The sequence below is a fragment of the Hyla sarda genome, chromosome 1 (assembly GCF_029499605.1).
Source record: "Hyla sarda isolate aHylSar1 chromosome 1, aHylSar1.hap1, whole genome shotgun sequence".
Taxonomy (NCBI): domain Eukaryota; kingdom Metazoa; phylum Chordata; class Amphibia; order Anura; family Hylidae; genus Hyla; species Hyla sarda.
Window position 1 is genome coordinate 335,728,508 of NC_079189.1, and position 18,776 is coordinate 335,747,283.

The 18,776-nt window shown below is 38.3% G+C and overlaps 1 protein-coding gene across 7 annotated transcripts in view; it reads right to left on the reverse strand.

Annotated features, from left to right (window-relative positions):
• The window catches only part of MLLT3 (MLLT3 super elongation complex subunit), a 237,924-nt gene that overhangs the window by 117,315 nt on the left and 101,833 nt on the right, over window positions 1-18,776 (reverse strand). For all 7 annotated transcript variants that reach the window (XM_056520087.1, XM_056520069.1, XM_056520063.1 and 4 more), the window contains 2 exons: window positions 7,610-7,692; window positions 2,746-2,889 (listed from right to left, as the gene is read on the reverse strand). In XM_056520087.1, coding sequence (XP_056376062.1) covers window positions 2,746-2,889; window positions 7,610-7,692 — 227 coding nt within the window. The remainder of the gene's footprint in view (window positions 1-2,745; window positions 2,890-7,609; window positions 7,693-18,776) is intronic.

Consider the following 18,776-nt stretch of genomic DNA (forward strand, 5'->3'; position numbering starts at 1 on the left):
AAAAAAAAAGAAAAAAAGGGCTTCCAGTTCAGTAAACCCATAACCAGTGTCGAAAAACAATAACAGGCATAAGTAAAAGCAGACATATTACATCTGGTAATGGTCATTTGTGGGAATTTATTCTTTGGAAACCAATAGTTTCGGGTCAGTTTTTTGGCAAATGATCCTTATTAGAGATGAGCGAACTTACAGTAAAGTCGATTCGTCATGAACTTCTCGGCTCGGCAGTTGATGACTTATCCTGCATAAATTAGTTCAGCTTTCCGGTGCTCCGGTGGGCTGGAAAATGTGGATACAGTCCTAGGAAAGAGTCTCTTAGGACTGTATCCACCTTTTCCAGCCCACTGGAGCACCTGAAAGCTGAACTAATTTATGCAGGCTAAGTCATCAACTGCCGAGCCGAGAAGTTTGTGACGAATCGAATTTACTGTAAATTCGCTCATCTCTAATCCTTATGTCAAATAATTTCACGTCATGTGTGTGAATCCGAACCCCTTCAGTTTGTATTCTGGAACCTAAAAAGTGGGCATTTCAACGGTTTGGAGCCACAATCTATGAATTTGATAACCTGAAACCCAGCTTTTCATCTGGAAAATGTAGGAATCAATCTGACCAGAATAGAAGTGGTTAAAACTACAGTTTTGCACATGTTGGGGTGTCTTTATTTAAAAGATTTATCTGTTGATTTATGTTTGGGTTTTATTAATTGTAATTGGTAAGGATGCAATCACATCACGATTTTGCAATCCTATTTTGTATATGTTTTTGTATTTGAAAACCGTATATAACCATATTGCTTGCCGTACCCATTGAGTTTTTGTACTTTTGCGATTTTTCTGAGTTTTTTTCCCGTGCACAAAACCATGGTTTTGTTCACGGTCCTGTTTTTTCAGGTTTACAATGGTCTATAAAAACTGTATATAACCCATATATGTTTTTTTTTAGAACATTATAGTTAATGCAAAACACATTGATCATAAAATTATTTTGTCAGGTTTCATTATACCATTTTGGGAACAAAAAAAAAATGATACAAAACCGTATGGTAAAAATCGTAATATGAATGTAGCCTTATTTTTATTTTATTTATTTTTCTTTTAAAAATAAACATTGAAAAATATAATTATTTTACAATTAATTAAAAAACTTTATATGAGAAGCAAAACCTAATTTTGTGTCATTTTTTCATTATCTGCAGGGATGATGTAGCTATAGCGCAAACTACCTAAATAGGTGGTTTGGCTTATATTGGAAACAACTTATAGGGTAGACCTGGGTAATGGGGAATTTACATGGAGGACCTGGCAAATAGAAGAAGTCATGTACTGGATAAAGATCTAAAGGGAAAGCTCCCTGAGATGGCCACTTTAAATTGCATTGAAAAAAAGTCTCCTAGAGTAGAGGTCTCCAAACTATGGACCTCCTGTTACAAAACTACAACTCTCAGCATACCTACAATTCTCTTGGCATGCTGGGAGGTATGGTTTTGCCACAGTTTGGGGATTATTGTCCTAGAGGGTTGGTTTTCTCACAGATAATAGCCAGTATATGTATGTAAACAGTATATTCACACCTACTTTACTTACTGCAGATTTTTCGCAAAAAAATGTGCAGGTAATTTCACAGCATGTAATATGCAAGTTTTTAAGTTTAAGATCTGCAGTCATACACTGTCTAAAGTGTAGATTTTACCCACAAAAACTTGCTGAAGCTATGAGATTACCTGCATTTGTGTGAACATACCTATACTACAAAACACTGGGCCCCAGAAAAGGTGTGTTCTGGTATTATTAAAGGGGTTATCCAGGTATAGAAACACAGAGCTAATTTATTTAAAGAACAATGCCATTCTTGTCCTAAACCCATAACCTGAATACAGGGGTGGCGCTGTCTTTGAAAGAAATTAGCTCTAGTTTTCCATTCCTGGATAACTCCTTTAAGCCTACTGAGAAAAACCAAACATGAAAAAGACAATCTCACTGGTTTCTATGGGCAACTGCTCCACTTTTTCTTTGAAAAGGATTTGCTAAATCTCCCCCCATTTCTTTTTAATTTAAGAGCTAATTTACACACCATTTCTCTGTTCTATGGTACCTTCTATTTTAGGAAGAAAGCATGGAAATGTTTAAACTTTTCCCTCTACTGAAATTAACTCTTGCTTATTTTTAAAATCATGAGGGAAAATGGGAAATAAATATGAAACCGAAGTGGCAAAAGCAGACCTACTGCAAGGCATGGTGCCACAAAAACATGACAACATTTAGTACAGAATTGCAACTAAAACATTGCAAACATGTCACATAAATATAGATGTGAAGCAGTGATAAAAGAATGTAGTCTTTAAATGGGCACTTTTAAGATACTTTAAAGACATGTAAACCGTTTTGATTGGTTAGGGTTAAGACCCCAGCTGACTGCTAGAATGAGCCAGGAGAAGAGGGCACTAGGAGAGACAAACTTTCTACCCGCTCATTCTAGTAATCGGTCAGGGTCTGAACACTCAGACCTCAACCGATCAAAACTTTTGACTTGTACACTTTAAATGTTTGTCAAAATGCTAACATAAAAAACATGGCACATTCATATGTTCTTTCGACTGGGAACAATGTTCAGTATGCTGCCCATGGTTTAGATCTAAATATTCTGCTCAAGGTACAGTGGGTTTTTGGTGACCCTACCTCCAACCAAACACCCATGTTTCTCCATGTATGGCCATAAATAAATAGTACACCTTTCTAGACTTACCCCTCCGGCCTTAAGCAATTTTTTCCTGAATTCCTCAGTGGGGTTATTAAAGGTAAGCTTTTCACAGCGTAGATGATTTACAGGGGGGTGTCCTTCAAGGTGCAGAAAGAGGTCATAATCAAAACGAACTTTCTTAGGCTCCTCCTACGAAAGAAGAAAATAGACCATTAATGGAGTTTGTAAAACTAATAGTTCACAAGTGTATTTTATTGACCGACATTTTGACGGGGCGCAACGTGCAACAGTGGGTCCCGATGGACCCTACTATAGTCAATGGGGTCCGTCGGGCACTGCTGTTTTTCAGAGGGGGTAGTGGCAGGAAAAGACCGCGCAAGCAGTATTTTTTCTCCCGCTATTCTACCCGGCAGCCCGATGGCCGTCACACTACCATCTGACAAAGATAGTGTGAAAGGGGCCTAATAAAGATACTAGTAATCTACAAAAAAAAGGCAAAGAAGCAAAATGAGTGTAGATTACATTATGGCTTGATAGGTTATACATTGCTCTTTTATAAATATTTAATATGTAATTTTTCATCTCCGTACACAATGGTACTTCCCAAAAGTTAAAACAAACATTGGGCTAATGAGCACTTTAAAAAGCTTGTCCATGGTCCATGTAAAAATGCCAGTAGTCCGTCAAGAAACAAGAAAATGTTTGCTTGCCATTTAAATTATAGTTACCGGCCACATATCACTCTGTATAAACAGGTGATGTGCAGCTGACAATAATGTAGTTACAGGGCCAGACTGCCAGGCCAGTGACTGACCCTTGTCGTTGGCGTTAAGCTTGTTGTTAATTTTCACGTCCCCATTGGTTTGTGTAAGAGGCCCTATGTACAAACCATGGACAAAAATTGCATGAAGCTTTGTTATCGGTCAAGTAATTCCTGACCCGGAGAAAGGTCTGTGAACATAATATAAAAAGGCAATGATAATACTATCAACAATGTTGTCAATTAACCAAAGGCTGTAATAGCTCAGTTTGGTTATACAAAGCAGTACCATGCTGAAATAAAAATATTCCTCCAAATGAAGAGATGAATTGCTGCATTTGAAATCCGACTCAATCGATTCAATAAAAGAGCTGACAAAGACAAGTGCCACAACACTAGTTATGAGAGTGCTGCATCAAGATCAATGCAACTGAAATATAGACAGTAGGAAACTGATATGGAAATAGCCGCTTCTCTGCTAAGTACATAAACCTATAAAGTCCTATATATATGGCTCCAGATAAAAATAGGAAGGGGTTAACAACAACATAACTAATATATATACCTACAAACGCTAAAGGCGTAACACAATGTAACCCCAGTAAAAAATAAGATACAATTCAGTATATGAAAATATATATTTTTATTTGTAAAAAAAAGACATAAATCTATAAAATGTACATAATAGACGGAATAAAATAAATACGGTATATATCAATGTATATTAAAAAAGTTAATCTCAAGATAAAAAGTTAATTACCGGTAGTTGTGATGTAGCAGGATGCAGGGGGAAAAGCAGAGATCCTGATATATTCGAAGTGTAAAACACAATAAATACCAATAAGATTGGGGGGGGGGGGGAAGAGTAGGTGTGTCATAAATGGATGAAAGTAGATACAAAGCTGCTGGGTGATGACAAAGTGCAAGTACTCAAAAAAATTGATAACTACAATAGTGACCAATAACACACAATTGTGTAGAAAAGTGCAAGGTGCCAGTAAAATTGTCAAATAGCATTAGTAATAATACATAAAGTAAAGTAGGTGCTAAAATATGGAAGACATAAAATGTGAAACGTGACAAACAAGTGAGACAGTAAATAGCAGCAAGAGATAGTCACACGTGTACATGGAAGACCTAAAATGTGAAACGTGACAAATGTGTACAGGACTCGCCCCGGTCCCATAGGTCTGTAGCGGGGCTGGGCGAGTCCTGTACACATTTGTCACGTTTCACATTTTAGGTCTTCCATGTTTTAGCACCTGCTTTACTTTATGTATTATTACTAGTGCTATTTGACCATTTTACTGGCACCTTGCACTTTTATTTTTTTACACAATTGTGTGTTATTGGTCACTATTGTAGTTATCAATTTGTTTTGCGCACTTGCACTTTGTCATCACCTTCATCCATCTATGTCACATATACTCCCCCACCTTGTGGGTATTTATTGTGCTTTACACTTGGAATATATCAGGATCTCTGCTTTTCCTCCTGCATCCTGCTACATCACTACTAATTAACTTTTTATCTTGAAATTAACTTTTTTAATATACATTGAGATATATATATATATATATATATATATATATATATTTATTTATTTATTTTATACCATCTATTATGTACATTTTATAGATTTATGTCTTTATACAAATAAAAATATATATTTTCTAATGCTGAATTGTATTTTATTTTTTACTGGGGTTACATTGTGTTACGCCTTTGGCATTTGTAGGTATATATATATTAATTCTGTGCTAAGTACTCAGAAGTATCAGCTTTTTCCCATTTTAGTTTCCATTCCAAAACAATTCAAAAATAGACTGGCCCCTAAAGTGTTAAATTTTATGTCAATCTGAATTGACTGAAAATATTTATAGAACAAATACTGATGTAGCTGAAGGTTTGCAACAATGTATTCGATCTGCATAAGTCAGGTAAACCATTTTGTTTAACATAGCTTACCTATACAAATAGTGTGGTGTAGTAAAACCTCAAGGGCAGAAAAGAGCTGGTGCCCAGATTTACAAGTGTTACCTACTGAGAGAATCTAAAAGGGGTTACAGAAGCTATGCTAAGCATCTTGGCAAGAAGGAGAGGCAGTCAGAAAGATGGACTCAATCCTTTTTCACTTTTTATCACCGGTCTACGTAAATTTGTGCCAAATTTGTAAAAAATTCTCACACCTCTTAATAAATTTGGCACATTTTAACCTAACAGTTAGGAAATAAAAGACATGCCTCTTATATGTTAACTATTCAAGTTAATAAATGATGTCTTATGTAGGGACAACATCTACTTTTCTCATCCCTTTTGGTACGTGGAGACTTAAAGAAAAGTTCTGCTAGTATGCTGAACATCCCCATTTGTGACATTTTAGCAAAACAGTTTACACTTGGAATTAAATGCTTATTGAACTGTGGCCCACATATAACTTTAAAGTACTGCCCTACGACGCCGAAGAAAAAAAAATATATATTCAATTTTACATTCTGAAAATGAGAAAAACTACAGGAACTGTTGGAATTTTCTAACAGCAATTAGAGCACATTTCAGTCTTTAAAGTGAACCCGTCAGCAGTTTTTAGGGTATGAAGTAAAGGTATAGCTGTATAGGACCATGACCATGCTTTGACCATGAATCAATACATACCTCCAGCGCTGAGACATCAGTTTAAAAATATATGCAAATTAAGCTTTGGAGCCCTCTGGGTGTTCCCCTTGGCTGCTAGAGCCCAGCACAGTTCAGCCCCTCCACTAGTTAGTCTCTCCCTTCTCTGCACTGTTCACCTCCTCTACCCTCATGATTGACAGTCACCAGACTATACTGTTATCTAGCAACTAAGGGATACGCCCAGTGGAATCCAAAGCCAGGTTTGCTTTTCTTTATCTGATATGTATGTCTGGATTCAGGGTAAAAAGCCCTATACAGCCATGCCCTTACTTTATACCCTACAAACCTGCTGACAGGTCCACTTTAAAAAAGATCAGTATGTTTGCAGGTATGTGATAGGATCTGTCTGAGGAAGGCACAATGAAACCTATGTTTGTGATTGTTCTGGCTCTAGGGATGTGCTGGTACAACAAAGAAATGGTGCACGTATAGTTTCTGATAGAAGAGTTTTCTCCCTTTTATACACAGCACGAGATAAAACAAACAGCTGCACAGGATTCAAGTAGTTGAAGATAACTCTGCCAGAGGCAGAGTTATCTTCAACTACTTGAATCCTTGAAACTCCGCCAGAGGCATTTTCAGAACTTCTACTACCTTAAAGGAATTCTGTCAGTGTCACCTGCACTAACCTATTGGTACAGACAGGTAGTGCAGGTGGCACTGATGACAACGATACCTACCTGGTCATTTTCCGTGCTGTGGTTCTCCAGCTATCCTCTACCATATCTTCAGCTCCAAGCAAGACTTGCAGCATGGGCGGAGCTTAGTGACATCACTGCTGCTGTTCTCTGCTGGGTCCTGCTGCAAGCAAACAGCAGCGGTGATGTCACTAAGCTCCGCCCATAATCCAAGTCGGGCCCAGAGCTGAAGATACCAAAGAGGATTGCCGAAGAACCACAGCACGAGAAAGGGACCAGGTAAGTATGGTTCTCATCAGTGTCACCTGCACTACCTGTCTGTACCGACAGGTTAGTGCAGGTGACACTGATGACAGATTTCCTTTAAACTCAAACATGGGTTTGAACACCTTTAATAAAAAAGAAAGCTATGTATATAAAAGATGGCTAAGCAGGAAAATGTATTTTCCAGGGAGTAATTGACATCTTGCTTTGCAGTAGCATCCTCACATTTAGTAAAATAGAGTGGCTATATTGTAATTCCTTATTCACATCACACCATGATCTCACACATGGCCATCCTACAGACATAGGAATTTATTGCACGTAAATATGCTTGACTTGATAAACCTGTCTACTTCCCACTTTACTCAGTACTGTCTCATTTAAATAAAACAGGGGCATGTCCCTTGGGCTGGGTTCACACATAGTATTTTTGTCAGTATTTGGAACTCAAAGTATAAACCCAGATCAGACAGGTGCTACTTAATCTGATGACAGGTAAACTAAAAAGAATTAAAAAAACACAAATATATGATCTACAGTAAAAAGCCAATAGTTTGCTGGAAAAACATACCTTATTTTTGAAATAGACTTCTATTGGCAAAATGAAACCAGCATAACCAGATTCTTCTACTTTGTATGGAGGATCTTTACACACTGAAACACAAAAGCAAGACAGCATATGAAATAAATATGGCATTATAACTGTAGTTCTATATTTAGTTCTATTAAACTAGTGTTGCCACACCATTAACCCTAAAAGACCATGTGGACCTTGGCGTTTGCTACCATGACATGGCACATAAAATAGTGCACTTCTGTCATAGTGGTGACTGTGGAGAATTCTACCTTGTGGAGCTTTATTGTTTTAGGGCAAGTCTATATAAGCATCATGATCAGGACATGTGCCTTATCTTTATCTGCAGCAAGAGCATGAAACTAGTGTGAATAGTGTGAAACCAGCAACATACAAGCAGCTCTGCACAAGGCCACCATAGTGTCTATTCAATTTGATACCATGATCATGAGAGTACACAGCCTTATCACATGACACATTACATTATTACAGTATTGTGATTGTATAAAAAGGCACTTGGCACCAGATTCGGAGCTGTAACCACTAGTTTTTGGCATCATGTTAAACAGTTATATCACTAGCACTACTTTGCACCAAAGTCAAAATTAGACTTCTCATAAAGTTCTTGTCAGGGTAAATCTCTGACTCAAAACCACACGGTTAATTCATTCAAGTTTTTTTTAGATGATCTGAGGTTTTGCAGATGCAACATATGTCGAGAAAGGAAACTACACGACCGGGTCTAGAATTTAAAGTTCAGTGAAAATTGTGATTATTCTTGCATTAACCAACTAATAGTTTCCATAACAAGTCATTGCTTTTGTAACCTCAATAGATTAGAAATCTATTTTCCTACTGCCTCCTAACTAGGGTAATGGAACCACCAATACCAACGTTACATGTACTCATGTCAGCATGCACCAGAACCACTCAGCTTCCATTCATTTCAGAAACCTAGAGGCTACCAATGTAATACATAGCAGAAGTCACCTCTTTCTCATAAAGAAAGAATAAACTACAATAAGCAAAGGGGAGGTGGGGGAGGTGTCTTACCTTCCTCCCTGCCGTCCGGGCTTTCAGTTAGCTTTGCCAGGCTGAAGCAATGGAGCACCGATAACACTAATCAATGCTCTCCTATGGAAAAGCATTGATCAGTGTATGCAATCTAAAGATTGCATGTCATAGTCCCCTATGGGGACAAAAAAAAGTGTAAAAGTGTAAATAAATATGCATTAACCCCTTCCCTAATAAAAGTTTAAATCCCCCTTTTTCCATTTTTCAAATAAAAAAATGTAAAAAAATAAAAATAAACGTGTGATATTGCCATGTGCGCAAATGTCCAAACTATTAAAATACAATGTTATTTAAATGGCCAGAAATGCAAATTTTTGGTCACTACATATACTAGAAAAAAATGAATAAAACGCTATCAAAAAGGTGCTATCAAAATAAAAATGAACTTCAGATCATGGTGCAAAAAATGAGCCCTCATATATAAATTAGGTATCTTTGTAACCGTATGGACCTACAGAATTAGGATAAGTTGTCATCTGTACTAAAAGTACACTGCGTAGAATTGGAAGCCCCCAAAATTTATAAAATAACGTCTTTTTCTAAAATTTTGCCCCTTAAATATTTTTTTGGGTTTCGCCATAAATTTTGTGGTGAAATAATTAATGGTATTACAAAGTAAAATTGGTGGCACAAAAAACAAGCCCTCATATGGGGTACTCCGGTGGAAAACATTTTTTTTTTAATCAACTGGTGCCAGAAAGTTAAACAGATTTGTAAATGACTTCTATTAAAAAATCTTTATCCTTCCAGTACTTTTTAGCATCTGTATGCTACAGAAGAAATTATTTTTGAATTTCTTTTTTGCCTTGTCCACAGTGCTCTCTGCTGACACCTGATGCCCGTATCAGGAACTGCCCAGAGCAGGAGAAAATCCTCATAGCAAACCTATGCTGCTCTGGACAGTTCCTGACACGGACTGAGGTGTCAGCAGAGATTACTGTGGTCAAGACCAAAGAAATTCAAAAAGCAAAGAATTTCCTCTGTAGCATACAGCTGCTAATAAGTACTGGAAGGATAAAGATTTTTTAATAGAAGTAATTTACAAATCTGTTTAACTTTCTGGCACCAGTTGATAAAAAACAAAAAAAAAAACATTTTCCACCGGAGTACCCCTTTAAAGGCTACTGTCTCACTTGCTGAATGATTTCCTGAATGCAAGTTTTCTAAGCAGCCTTCATTAGAAATGTTCTTTCATTTAGCCGTTTCCATAGAAATTATAACATAAATGTTATGTACTTTCTGCCCTTAAAGTATGTTCACTTGGGCAACAACTATGAAGGAGATTTATCAAGCTCCTTAGTAGATTTTTTGGGGGGTAATAAAGTCGCACGTACTTGCGCACGTGCAATTTTTCCATACATGCTGCGACTTTATGATTTTTGCTTATTCCAAAGCCATTTCTGAAATATGCTCACATAGTAATTATTTTTTTTTTTTTACTTTGCAGTGTATTTATCAAATGCGATAGTCACTATTTATGAAGAAAAAAAGTCACATCTCCATGTAAAAGTCGCATATGTATTCCAGGTCCAACCTGGCTTACAGAAAGTGCATACGTCTGCAGAAAAGGAAATTCACACCCACTTTAACAACTGTTCTTGTTCTGCATCATGAAACAGAGCTACTACATTAATGTTCATTATAGAAAAAATGTATTATATAACTAAACTTAATTTTAAGGTAAAAAATACACACTGCACACTTTGTTAATTTTAGGACACGTACATTCTGGCATACCCAATAAATTTTAAAATGAATGCTTTGTTAAAATAAGGCACAAAATAATTGTGTAAGAATTTTTACTGACTACATAAATAACCCATATGTGGCACTAAAAGTTTTCCTTAAAAAAAAAGAAATATCCATAGTAATACAGCTTCATGCACATTTTGGGGTGGGTAACGTACTGAGCTTTTTTTTGTGGCTTTACTATTGTTTATGTGCTTGTTGGTGCTACGCTGTCTTCCCTCCTGACGTAAACTCCGGCCTCAGCGCAGCGACGCAAGACTCCGCCCACCAACGTCACAAAGTGCGGGCTCAAAATTAAACCATGAAACCTCCAGAACACTGATATTCATGGTGTGGCATATTATTTTAATATTTTTTAATTTCTGAGGAGGGTGGATGAGTTGTTGCGGGATTGTTGGAGTGCAGCTAATTAGTGCCAGGGAGGCCAGTCAAGTTGTCACCCGATGCGGTACGCCCCCCCCCCCCCCCCCCTCCCCGTCACTCTCTAGCAACGCTACTGGTAATAAAGGGTAGATAAAGAACTTCGGTTATTAACATAAGGGAAAACTTTTCTGCTTTACAATATGCTTTTGTATGCGGGTTTCCCGGGTTTTGCTTACATGCGATTTATTTATCAAGGTCGTGCGACTATTTGATAAATAGGTCGTACGTATGCAAAAGTAAAAAAAAATTGTCATATAAAAGCCATACGTTTGAAAAGAATGATAAATCTATGTGGTTTTCAAAACATTTTCAATGATTTTAATAGGAGATTGTGAATCGTGCAAAAAAGTGACATGCCAAACTCCCATTGAAGTTAATGGGCCAGGAACTGCCCTCTATCCAATTTTAATGATAGCTTTATTATCCATTAAATGGGTTATCCAGCATCAGAAAAAGAGTAGATTTCTTCAAAAACTACACCACCTTAGGTTGTGTGTGGATTTGCAGTTCAGTTCCATTGAAGTGACTGGAGCCAAGTTGTAATACCACACACAACCTGAGGACAGGGGTAGTGCTGTTTTTTGGAAGAAATTTGCTCTGTTTAAGGTATGGATGTGTACTCTGAAACCAGTGTACAATATACCCTTACAGTGCTCCCAATTTTAATAAAAATAATTGGAAATTATAATATATTGTACACTTATATGTCCTTGACCTTCACTATTGTTCCCACCACCCGACTGGGCTCTCCTATGTGTCTTGAAGTAAAGGAGGATTTACTTCTTATTTTATTTGCTAAAACTGCAATGCTAGTGGTGGGATCCTGTGTAGGGCTTCTACTCTCCACAAATAGGATAAGATGTAGTAAATTAAGGATGGCAACTGCAGAAATTGTAATAGCTGCCTCTATGATATCTGTACTAATGACAATTTTGCTAATCTCGTCTTAATGAATGAAAGGGTTAAAGCTTTAATGGATGCAAATAAACAAGAAAACTATGAAAACAGACAAATTTTATAAATTGCTATAAATTATTGAACTATAAAGTTTCCATGACAACAAATGCACTCGGCTGGGTTCCAAAAATAGGGAAATTAAATCAAAATGTAAAGAAAGCACTTTAGTTATTTAACCCCTTGAGGACACAGACAATTTTCATTTTTACATTTTCATTTTTTCCTCCTCTTCATAACTATTATTTTTCCATCTTTAGACCCATATTAGCACTTGGTTTTTTTTCCGCAACCAATTGTAGTTTGTAATGGCACCTTTCATTTTACCATATAATGTTTTGCGCAAACAAAACAATATTTGTGGCCGGATATTGAAAAGAAAACTGCAATTTTGCAGCTATTGGGGGTTTTGATTTTCACACTGTACACTTTACAGTAAAAACGGACATGTTCTCTTTATTCTCATATTTCTTTCTTACTTACTTTTCTTACTGTTCATCCATCAATCTACTTCTATCTAATGTTTATGGCCTTCTCAACTCACCAACCACAGTTTGGCCTCATTAATCTGACTATGTATATTCCCACTGTGTTTAATAATTCTTACTGGTTAATATGGGCTAATCAGGAATATAAATTTAAGGAAGCTTAAAAGGAGAACTCCAGCCAAATGAAATTACCTTTATATAGCTGTACATAATCTTTGCTGCGCACATCCCCTGTTTCCCTCCAGGCAGGAAGTCCAGTAGATCTTATAACACTGATGACTAGAGTCTACAATAGACGACACTTCACACTCCCTCAGCTCAGAGAGGTGACTGCTTCAGTTTGCTGTGTTTGAGTGTCCCTGATTGGCTGGAAGGCAACACCCCCCCTTCCTCCTCACTCTCACAGCAGCCCCTACCTGCAGCTCACACAGCCCAGTGTGTGAAGTTTATTGCTGACTCAGCAGGATATTCAAAGGGTTTATGGGGGTCTGATTTTGAAACAAATCAGCTGGAATGCCTTGTGGAGTCATGGTGAGCTTACACACACACATATATATATATATATATATATATATATATATATATATATATATATATTAATTTAAATGGGCACTGTCCGATATAAAAACTTTTTATATGTTGTACATCTTGGCAAAACAATATTTTTTCTAATATACTTTAAAAACTTTGAAAATCCCACCACTAGGGGTTCCCATACCTCCTGGGACACTGACGAGTCCTACAGCAGCATGAGTGTGTCCAAGGGTCATGGACGCAAGATGGCTAATTGACAAGGTTGCAGGAGGAACACAGCTTGCAGCAACACTGCTGTAACACAGAGTTTTACCAAACATGTGCCTCCAGCTATTACAAAACTACAACTCCAAGCATACCTGGACAGTCAAAGGATGTCTGGGCATGCTGGGTGTTGTAGTTTTGCAAAAGCTGTAGGCACACAGCTGAAGGCAACACTGGTTTAAAAAAAAAGAAAAAAAAAAGAAGAAGAGTTATCCAAACAGTGTTCCTCCAACTTTTCCAAAACTACAAGTCCCAGCCTTACAGGATTTTCAAAGGATGGTGTACATGAATGACATAGGAAGATGTAAGTTATACAATCACCATATTGTCTTTGGTGGTAGAGTACAGGCAATCTCCAATAATCATTGTATGTTTATGTGTACAGCATAAATCCAGAGAGGAAAGGGTTACAGAGGAGGGCTGCAAGGGGTTACAGAGGAGGGCTGCAGTGAGTCAGCAGAGTGAGGGAGGGGAGGAGTCACTGTGCAAACAAGAGAGGGACACGCTCCCTCCTTTGACAAGATGGAAAAGACAGTGAGCAGTGTTAAAGGGGTATTCCAGGCAAAACCTTTATATATATATCTCAACTGGCTCTGGAAAGTTAAACAGATTTGTAAATTACTTCTATAAAAAAATCTTAATCCTTCTAATAGTTATTAGCTTCTGAAGTTTTCTGTCTAACTGCTCAATGATGATGTCACGTCCCGGGAGCTATGCATGATGAGAGAATATCCCCATAGGAACTGCACAGCTCCCGGGACGTGAGTCATCAGAGAGCAGTTAGACAGAAAATAACAACTCAACTTCAGAAGCTAATAACTATTGGAAGGATTAAGATTTTTTAATACAAGTAATTTACAAATCTGTTTAACTTTCCGGAGCCAGTTGATATATAAAAAAAAAAAAAGTTTGGGCCTGGAATACCCCTTTAATATGCAATTTTTTTGTGAAATATGGGTGATAGTACCTCATCCTGATCATGTAATTTTTATGTCTCTGAGTAACATATAACCGTTTTGTTTTTTTGTTTGTGGGATCTGACAGGTACGCTTTAAGTTTTTTTTTTTTTTTTAACACTTTTGGCCGAATATCTCATTTAAGAGGCTTTAAACACTGGACTTTTTTTTATTCTACATCTATCACACCATCACTAAAAACTCCACACTACGCATTTTCCTATGATGCTGCTATTTAACTATACAGCTAATGCACTGCCTAAAAGTGGGCAAAAACATACAATGGCTAGTGCCCTCCTGACCCATCCGTACACATGACATTTCAACTCAGAAAACAAAAGTATGCAGCTAAGTAGTTTCCAAATGGTGACAAAATATGTGGTCAAAAGCTTGAAAATTTACAAATAAACATGTAGAGAAGAAAAATCGCACTCACCGATCCAGGAAACCAGAAAACAGCTTTATTCAGGAACTAGCAAGGCAGCAAACACCATGCAGGTATCGTTCCAATACAGCCTAGTGTCAGGAAAGTGGGCGAGTGGATCACAGGTGTGGGGCGTGTGCAGTAGAGCAATGAATCGTTTCACGTCATAGATGACGCTTCATCCGGCCTCTGGAGACGTGAAATGATTTGTTGCCCTACTGCACACGCCCCACACCTGTGATCCACTCGCCCACTTTCCTGACCCTAGGCTGTATTGGAACGATACCTACATGATGCTAGTTCCTGAATAAAGCTGAGATTTTTCTTCTCTACATGTTAATTTCTCTTTGAGACTTTCTTTCTGCACCCCACACTGGGGACCGGGTCAGTAGCAGACAGTCCTAGCAGATTGTGTTCCTTCGTTATCGCAGTGGTGCCGCAGCTCCTGGTCTTTCTCTGTTTGCTGAGGTCTTGAAAATTCACAGCAGAGATCCTAGGCTACCCTAAAAGCTACATATTTTGCTACATGTTTAATTGGGTACTCCGGTGGAAAATGATTTTTTCATATCAACTGGCTCCAGCAAGTTAAAAAGATTTGTAAATGACTTATTAAAAAATCTTAATCCTTCTAGTACATATTAACTGCTATATACTACAGAGGAAGTTGAGTTGATCTTTTCTGTCTGAAGACAATGCTCTATGCTGACACCTCTGTCTGTATCAGGAACTGTCCGGAGTAGGATCAAATCCCCATAGCAAACCTCTCCTGCTCTGGACAGTTCCTGATATGGACAGAGGTGTCAGCAGAGAGCACTGGAGTCAGAAAGAAAAGAACTACACAACTTCCTCTGGAACATACAGCAGCTGCTGAAGGACAAAACGGATTAGGATTTTTTAAAAGAAGTAATTTACAAATCTGTTTAATTTTCTGGCATTACTTGATTTGAAAAAAAAAAGTAGTTTTTTTTCCACCGGAGTACCCCTTTCATGCACATAGCCTTATATTTAACAGGAGGTGCCCTGTCACAAAGGTAATTGATTCAATCATTCTATGTGAGAATTTGCCAAGTTAGGAGAAATCTGGATTGGGAGAAGCAAGCACAGTTTTAGATCACAGATTTTTTGGGGGTTAAAAAAATAAATAAACTTTATAGTGTTTAGGTTTTTTTATAAAAGAATCATAAAAGTTCACAGGGTCAAGCAGGTACAAGGTCTGCGGCAGAACAACCTGGTTGATAAGAACAGCTACCCCTATCGAGTTTTTGTATTTGTACAATACACGTTATATGACACAAGCCTCAGAATGATCAAGTTCCCATAAACAGAAATATTCAAAGTGTTGGGTTTCTGCACACAGAACGACTGACCACCTGAACATACATAGAAAAAAGTAAGTGAAAGTGAACCTCTTTACGAAATGAAGAGAACTTGCTTTACTGCTCCACATTGACAAGTACGGGTCAGGTTACCTGGAACAAAACATGGCTGTATTTTATAGAGCAGAGGCTTATCACACGCAGCCTTTGTTTTATTCAACAGAGACGGAGAGGCTGGCAAACTTCCCAAAATGTAGCAGAAAGGCCTGGTTTATATACAACAGTATTTATGGGTTTTACAAAAGATTACCCGTTATCTGATAAGAGGCATGCTATGTGAACATGTCTAGAAGTAGGGCCGCTCAGACACAACTATACTCAAGTCAGGCAAGTCCTTATCAGATCAGAGGTAAGACCATGAGAGCCATTAGAACAACAAGCTCATCAACGCTCTTAAGTGCCTATTTATAACAGAGCGCTCCCAGCACAGTGCATCAGGGGACCAAAAGTGGGAGTTCTAGAAGTCTTTATACTAATGTTACATTAACAGAAGCCCCAGCCACTAGACTAGAAAAAAGGGAGGTTCTTGTATCAAAAATACAAGATAAAATAGCTCAGCATGAAGTCCATGACAACCCAACAGACCCATTTAAAGTCAATAAAATCTGTTGGATACCCCTGCACATCATGTGACTGTGCTGCAATTTTTTTTCAGTTTTTTGTTCTGCTTCTATGATGTAACAGAACAGAAATTCTTGCCCATATAAGGCCTTATTTTAGTTATTGACCACAAACACAGATTTTGCTTAATTTCAATCAATTACCGTATTTTTCGCCGTATAAGACGCACTTTTTCTTTTTTGGGGGGAAAACTTGGTGCGTCTTAGACGGCGAATACACATTAAAACCCTGTCCTATCGCGGCGGTCCCTGCGGCCATCAACGGCCGGGACCCGCGGCTAATACAGGACATCACTGATCGCGGTGATGCCCTGTATTAACCCTTCAGACGCGGCGATCAAAGCTGACCGCCGCGTCTGAGGGGAAAGTGACACTAACCCGGCTGCACCGGGAGGGACCTTACCTTCCTCCTCTGTGTCTGCTCCGTGCCGGGATCCCCTGCATGGCCGGCACTCTCCTTCGTCCTCATCACGTCGTCGCGCACGCTGTCCCGTCATCCAATAGGAGCGGCGTGCGTATCGACGTGATGGCGGCGACGGAGAGCGAGGATACCGAGCAGCAGAGACGTTCCGGAGCGACTGGGACACCCCGGGGACGCTGCGACAGCGATGGAGGGAGACATCCAGGGCAGCGGTGACGAGCGGTGACGGGTCCGGAGCGGCGGGAACACATCAGTATTACCTCCTATACCAGTGGCCTTCAACCTGCGGACCTCCAGATGTTGCAAAACTACAATTCCTGGCATGCCTGGACAGCCAACGGCTGTCCGGGCATGCTGGGAATTGTAGTTTTGCAACATCTGGAGGTCCGCTGGTTGAAGATCACTGTCCTATACTTTACATTGTATTCTAGATTTTCCTCCTTTGAAATTGGGTGCGTCTTATATGCCGGAGCGTCCTATATGGCGAAAAATACGGTACACTTTTTTTGATAATATAAAAAATGCCCCAAGAGCTCTGTAATGAAGCCTAATAAAATAAAGGTAGCCACTGGACAGTAACATAATTCCAAAAAAAAAATCCTTTTCCAACTAGAGACGTACAGAACATATTTTCCCATAAAAACATATTGGGCCTCTTATTTAGATGTAAATATAGTAACAGTTTGTAAGGCTAATAAAATACATATGTCCATCCAGTTCAGCTACTACCTAGCAGTGATGAGCTACGGAAAACCAAAATCTTCATTGAGGTAGAAAACAATGTTCAATATTTTATGCGTTCATTATTTTTGTTTCTAAACACCGATGCAGCGGAGGGGCCATGATTTCACGCCACGCCCCTTCCTTTCATATCTATGGGAGGGGGCGTTGTCAGGCTGCCAACATGCCCCCTTCCATAGACATGAATAGAGGGGGAGTGGCATGACATCGCGGCCACCGCACCCAGCGTTTAGAAACACAAATTATGAATGCCGTGTGCACCAGGGAGCAGCAGAGTACCCCTTTAAAATTAGATTAAATCCCTGGATCAGCTAACCTTTTTCAGAATCTAGTGACTATAACCTGTAATATTATCACTCTCCAGAATTGTATCCAGGCCCCTTTGAACTACTGTAGTAAGTTTACATGGATAATTTCCCAAACCTGACCTTATACAAACAATAACTAGGAATGGCCAAATTGTAGAAGCCGACTGATAAGGTTGATCTAGTTCAAGAATAACACTAAAGTATATACGTGGGAAAAAAAAAGGGAATAAAACTTTTTTTTTTATTTAACCTTTTGTACTAGGTTTAACAGGCGAATATTTGTGGTACACTTTTTCTAATAGTAAATGCAGTAAATATGAAATTTTTTTTTTATGCAATTTTTTCATTGGTAAAAGTGCAATTTTTTCACAGCTTCACTTAGCCCCAAAAAATTGAAAAAATACATAGCTTAGGCCATGTTCAGATCAGATTTGTGATGGCCACTTGTATCTACATAAGTAAAGCCTCCAGAAACATGCTAATAGGTGTCCATAGCGTTCCACTAGTCCACCAAAGAATGCCCTTTTGGCCTCCAATGTACAGAATGGTGATGTGGTTTACACAATTCCATATGACAATATCCATACAGAAAATAATAATGTATTACAATGGACCCTATGGGTGACATATCAACATAATAGAGCCTCCATTGAAACATTGAGGGGATCTGACATACCTAAGAGAGGCCAATAATGCGTTATAAACACAGCCTTAGGAACACACTGTTCCACTACATCCCCAGAATTTTACAGTAATTGTTTTTATTTAATTATTTTTCTAGCTAATCCTTATGTTATGTTGAAAGGTGGAATATGGTGGTACCATACAAATA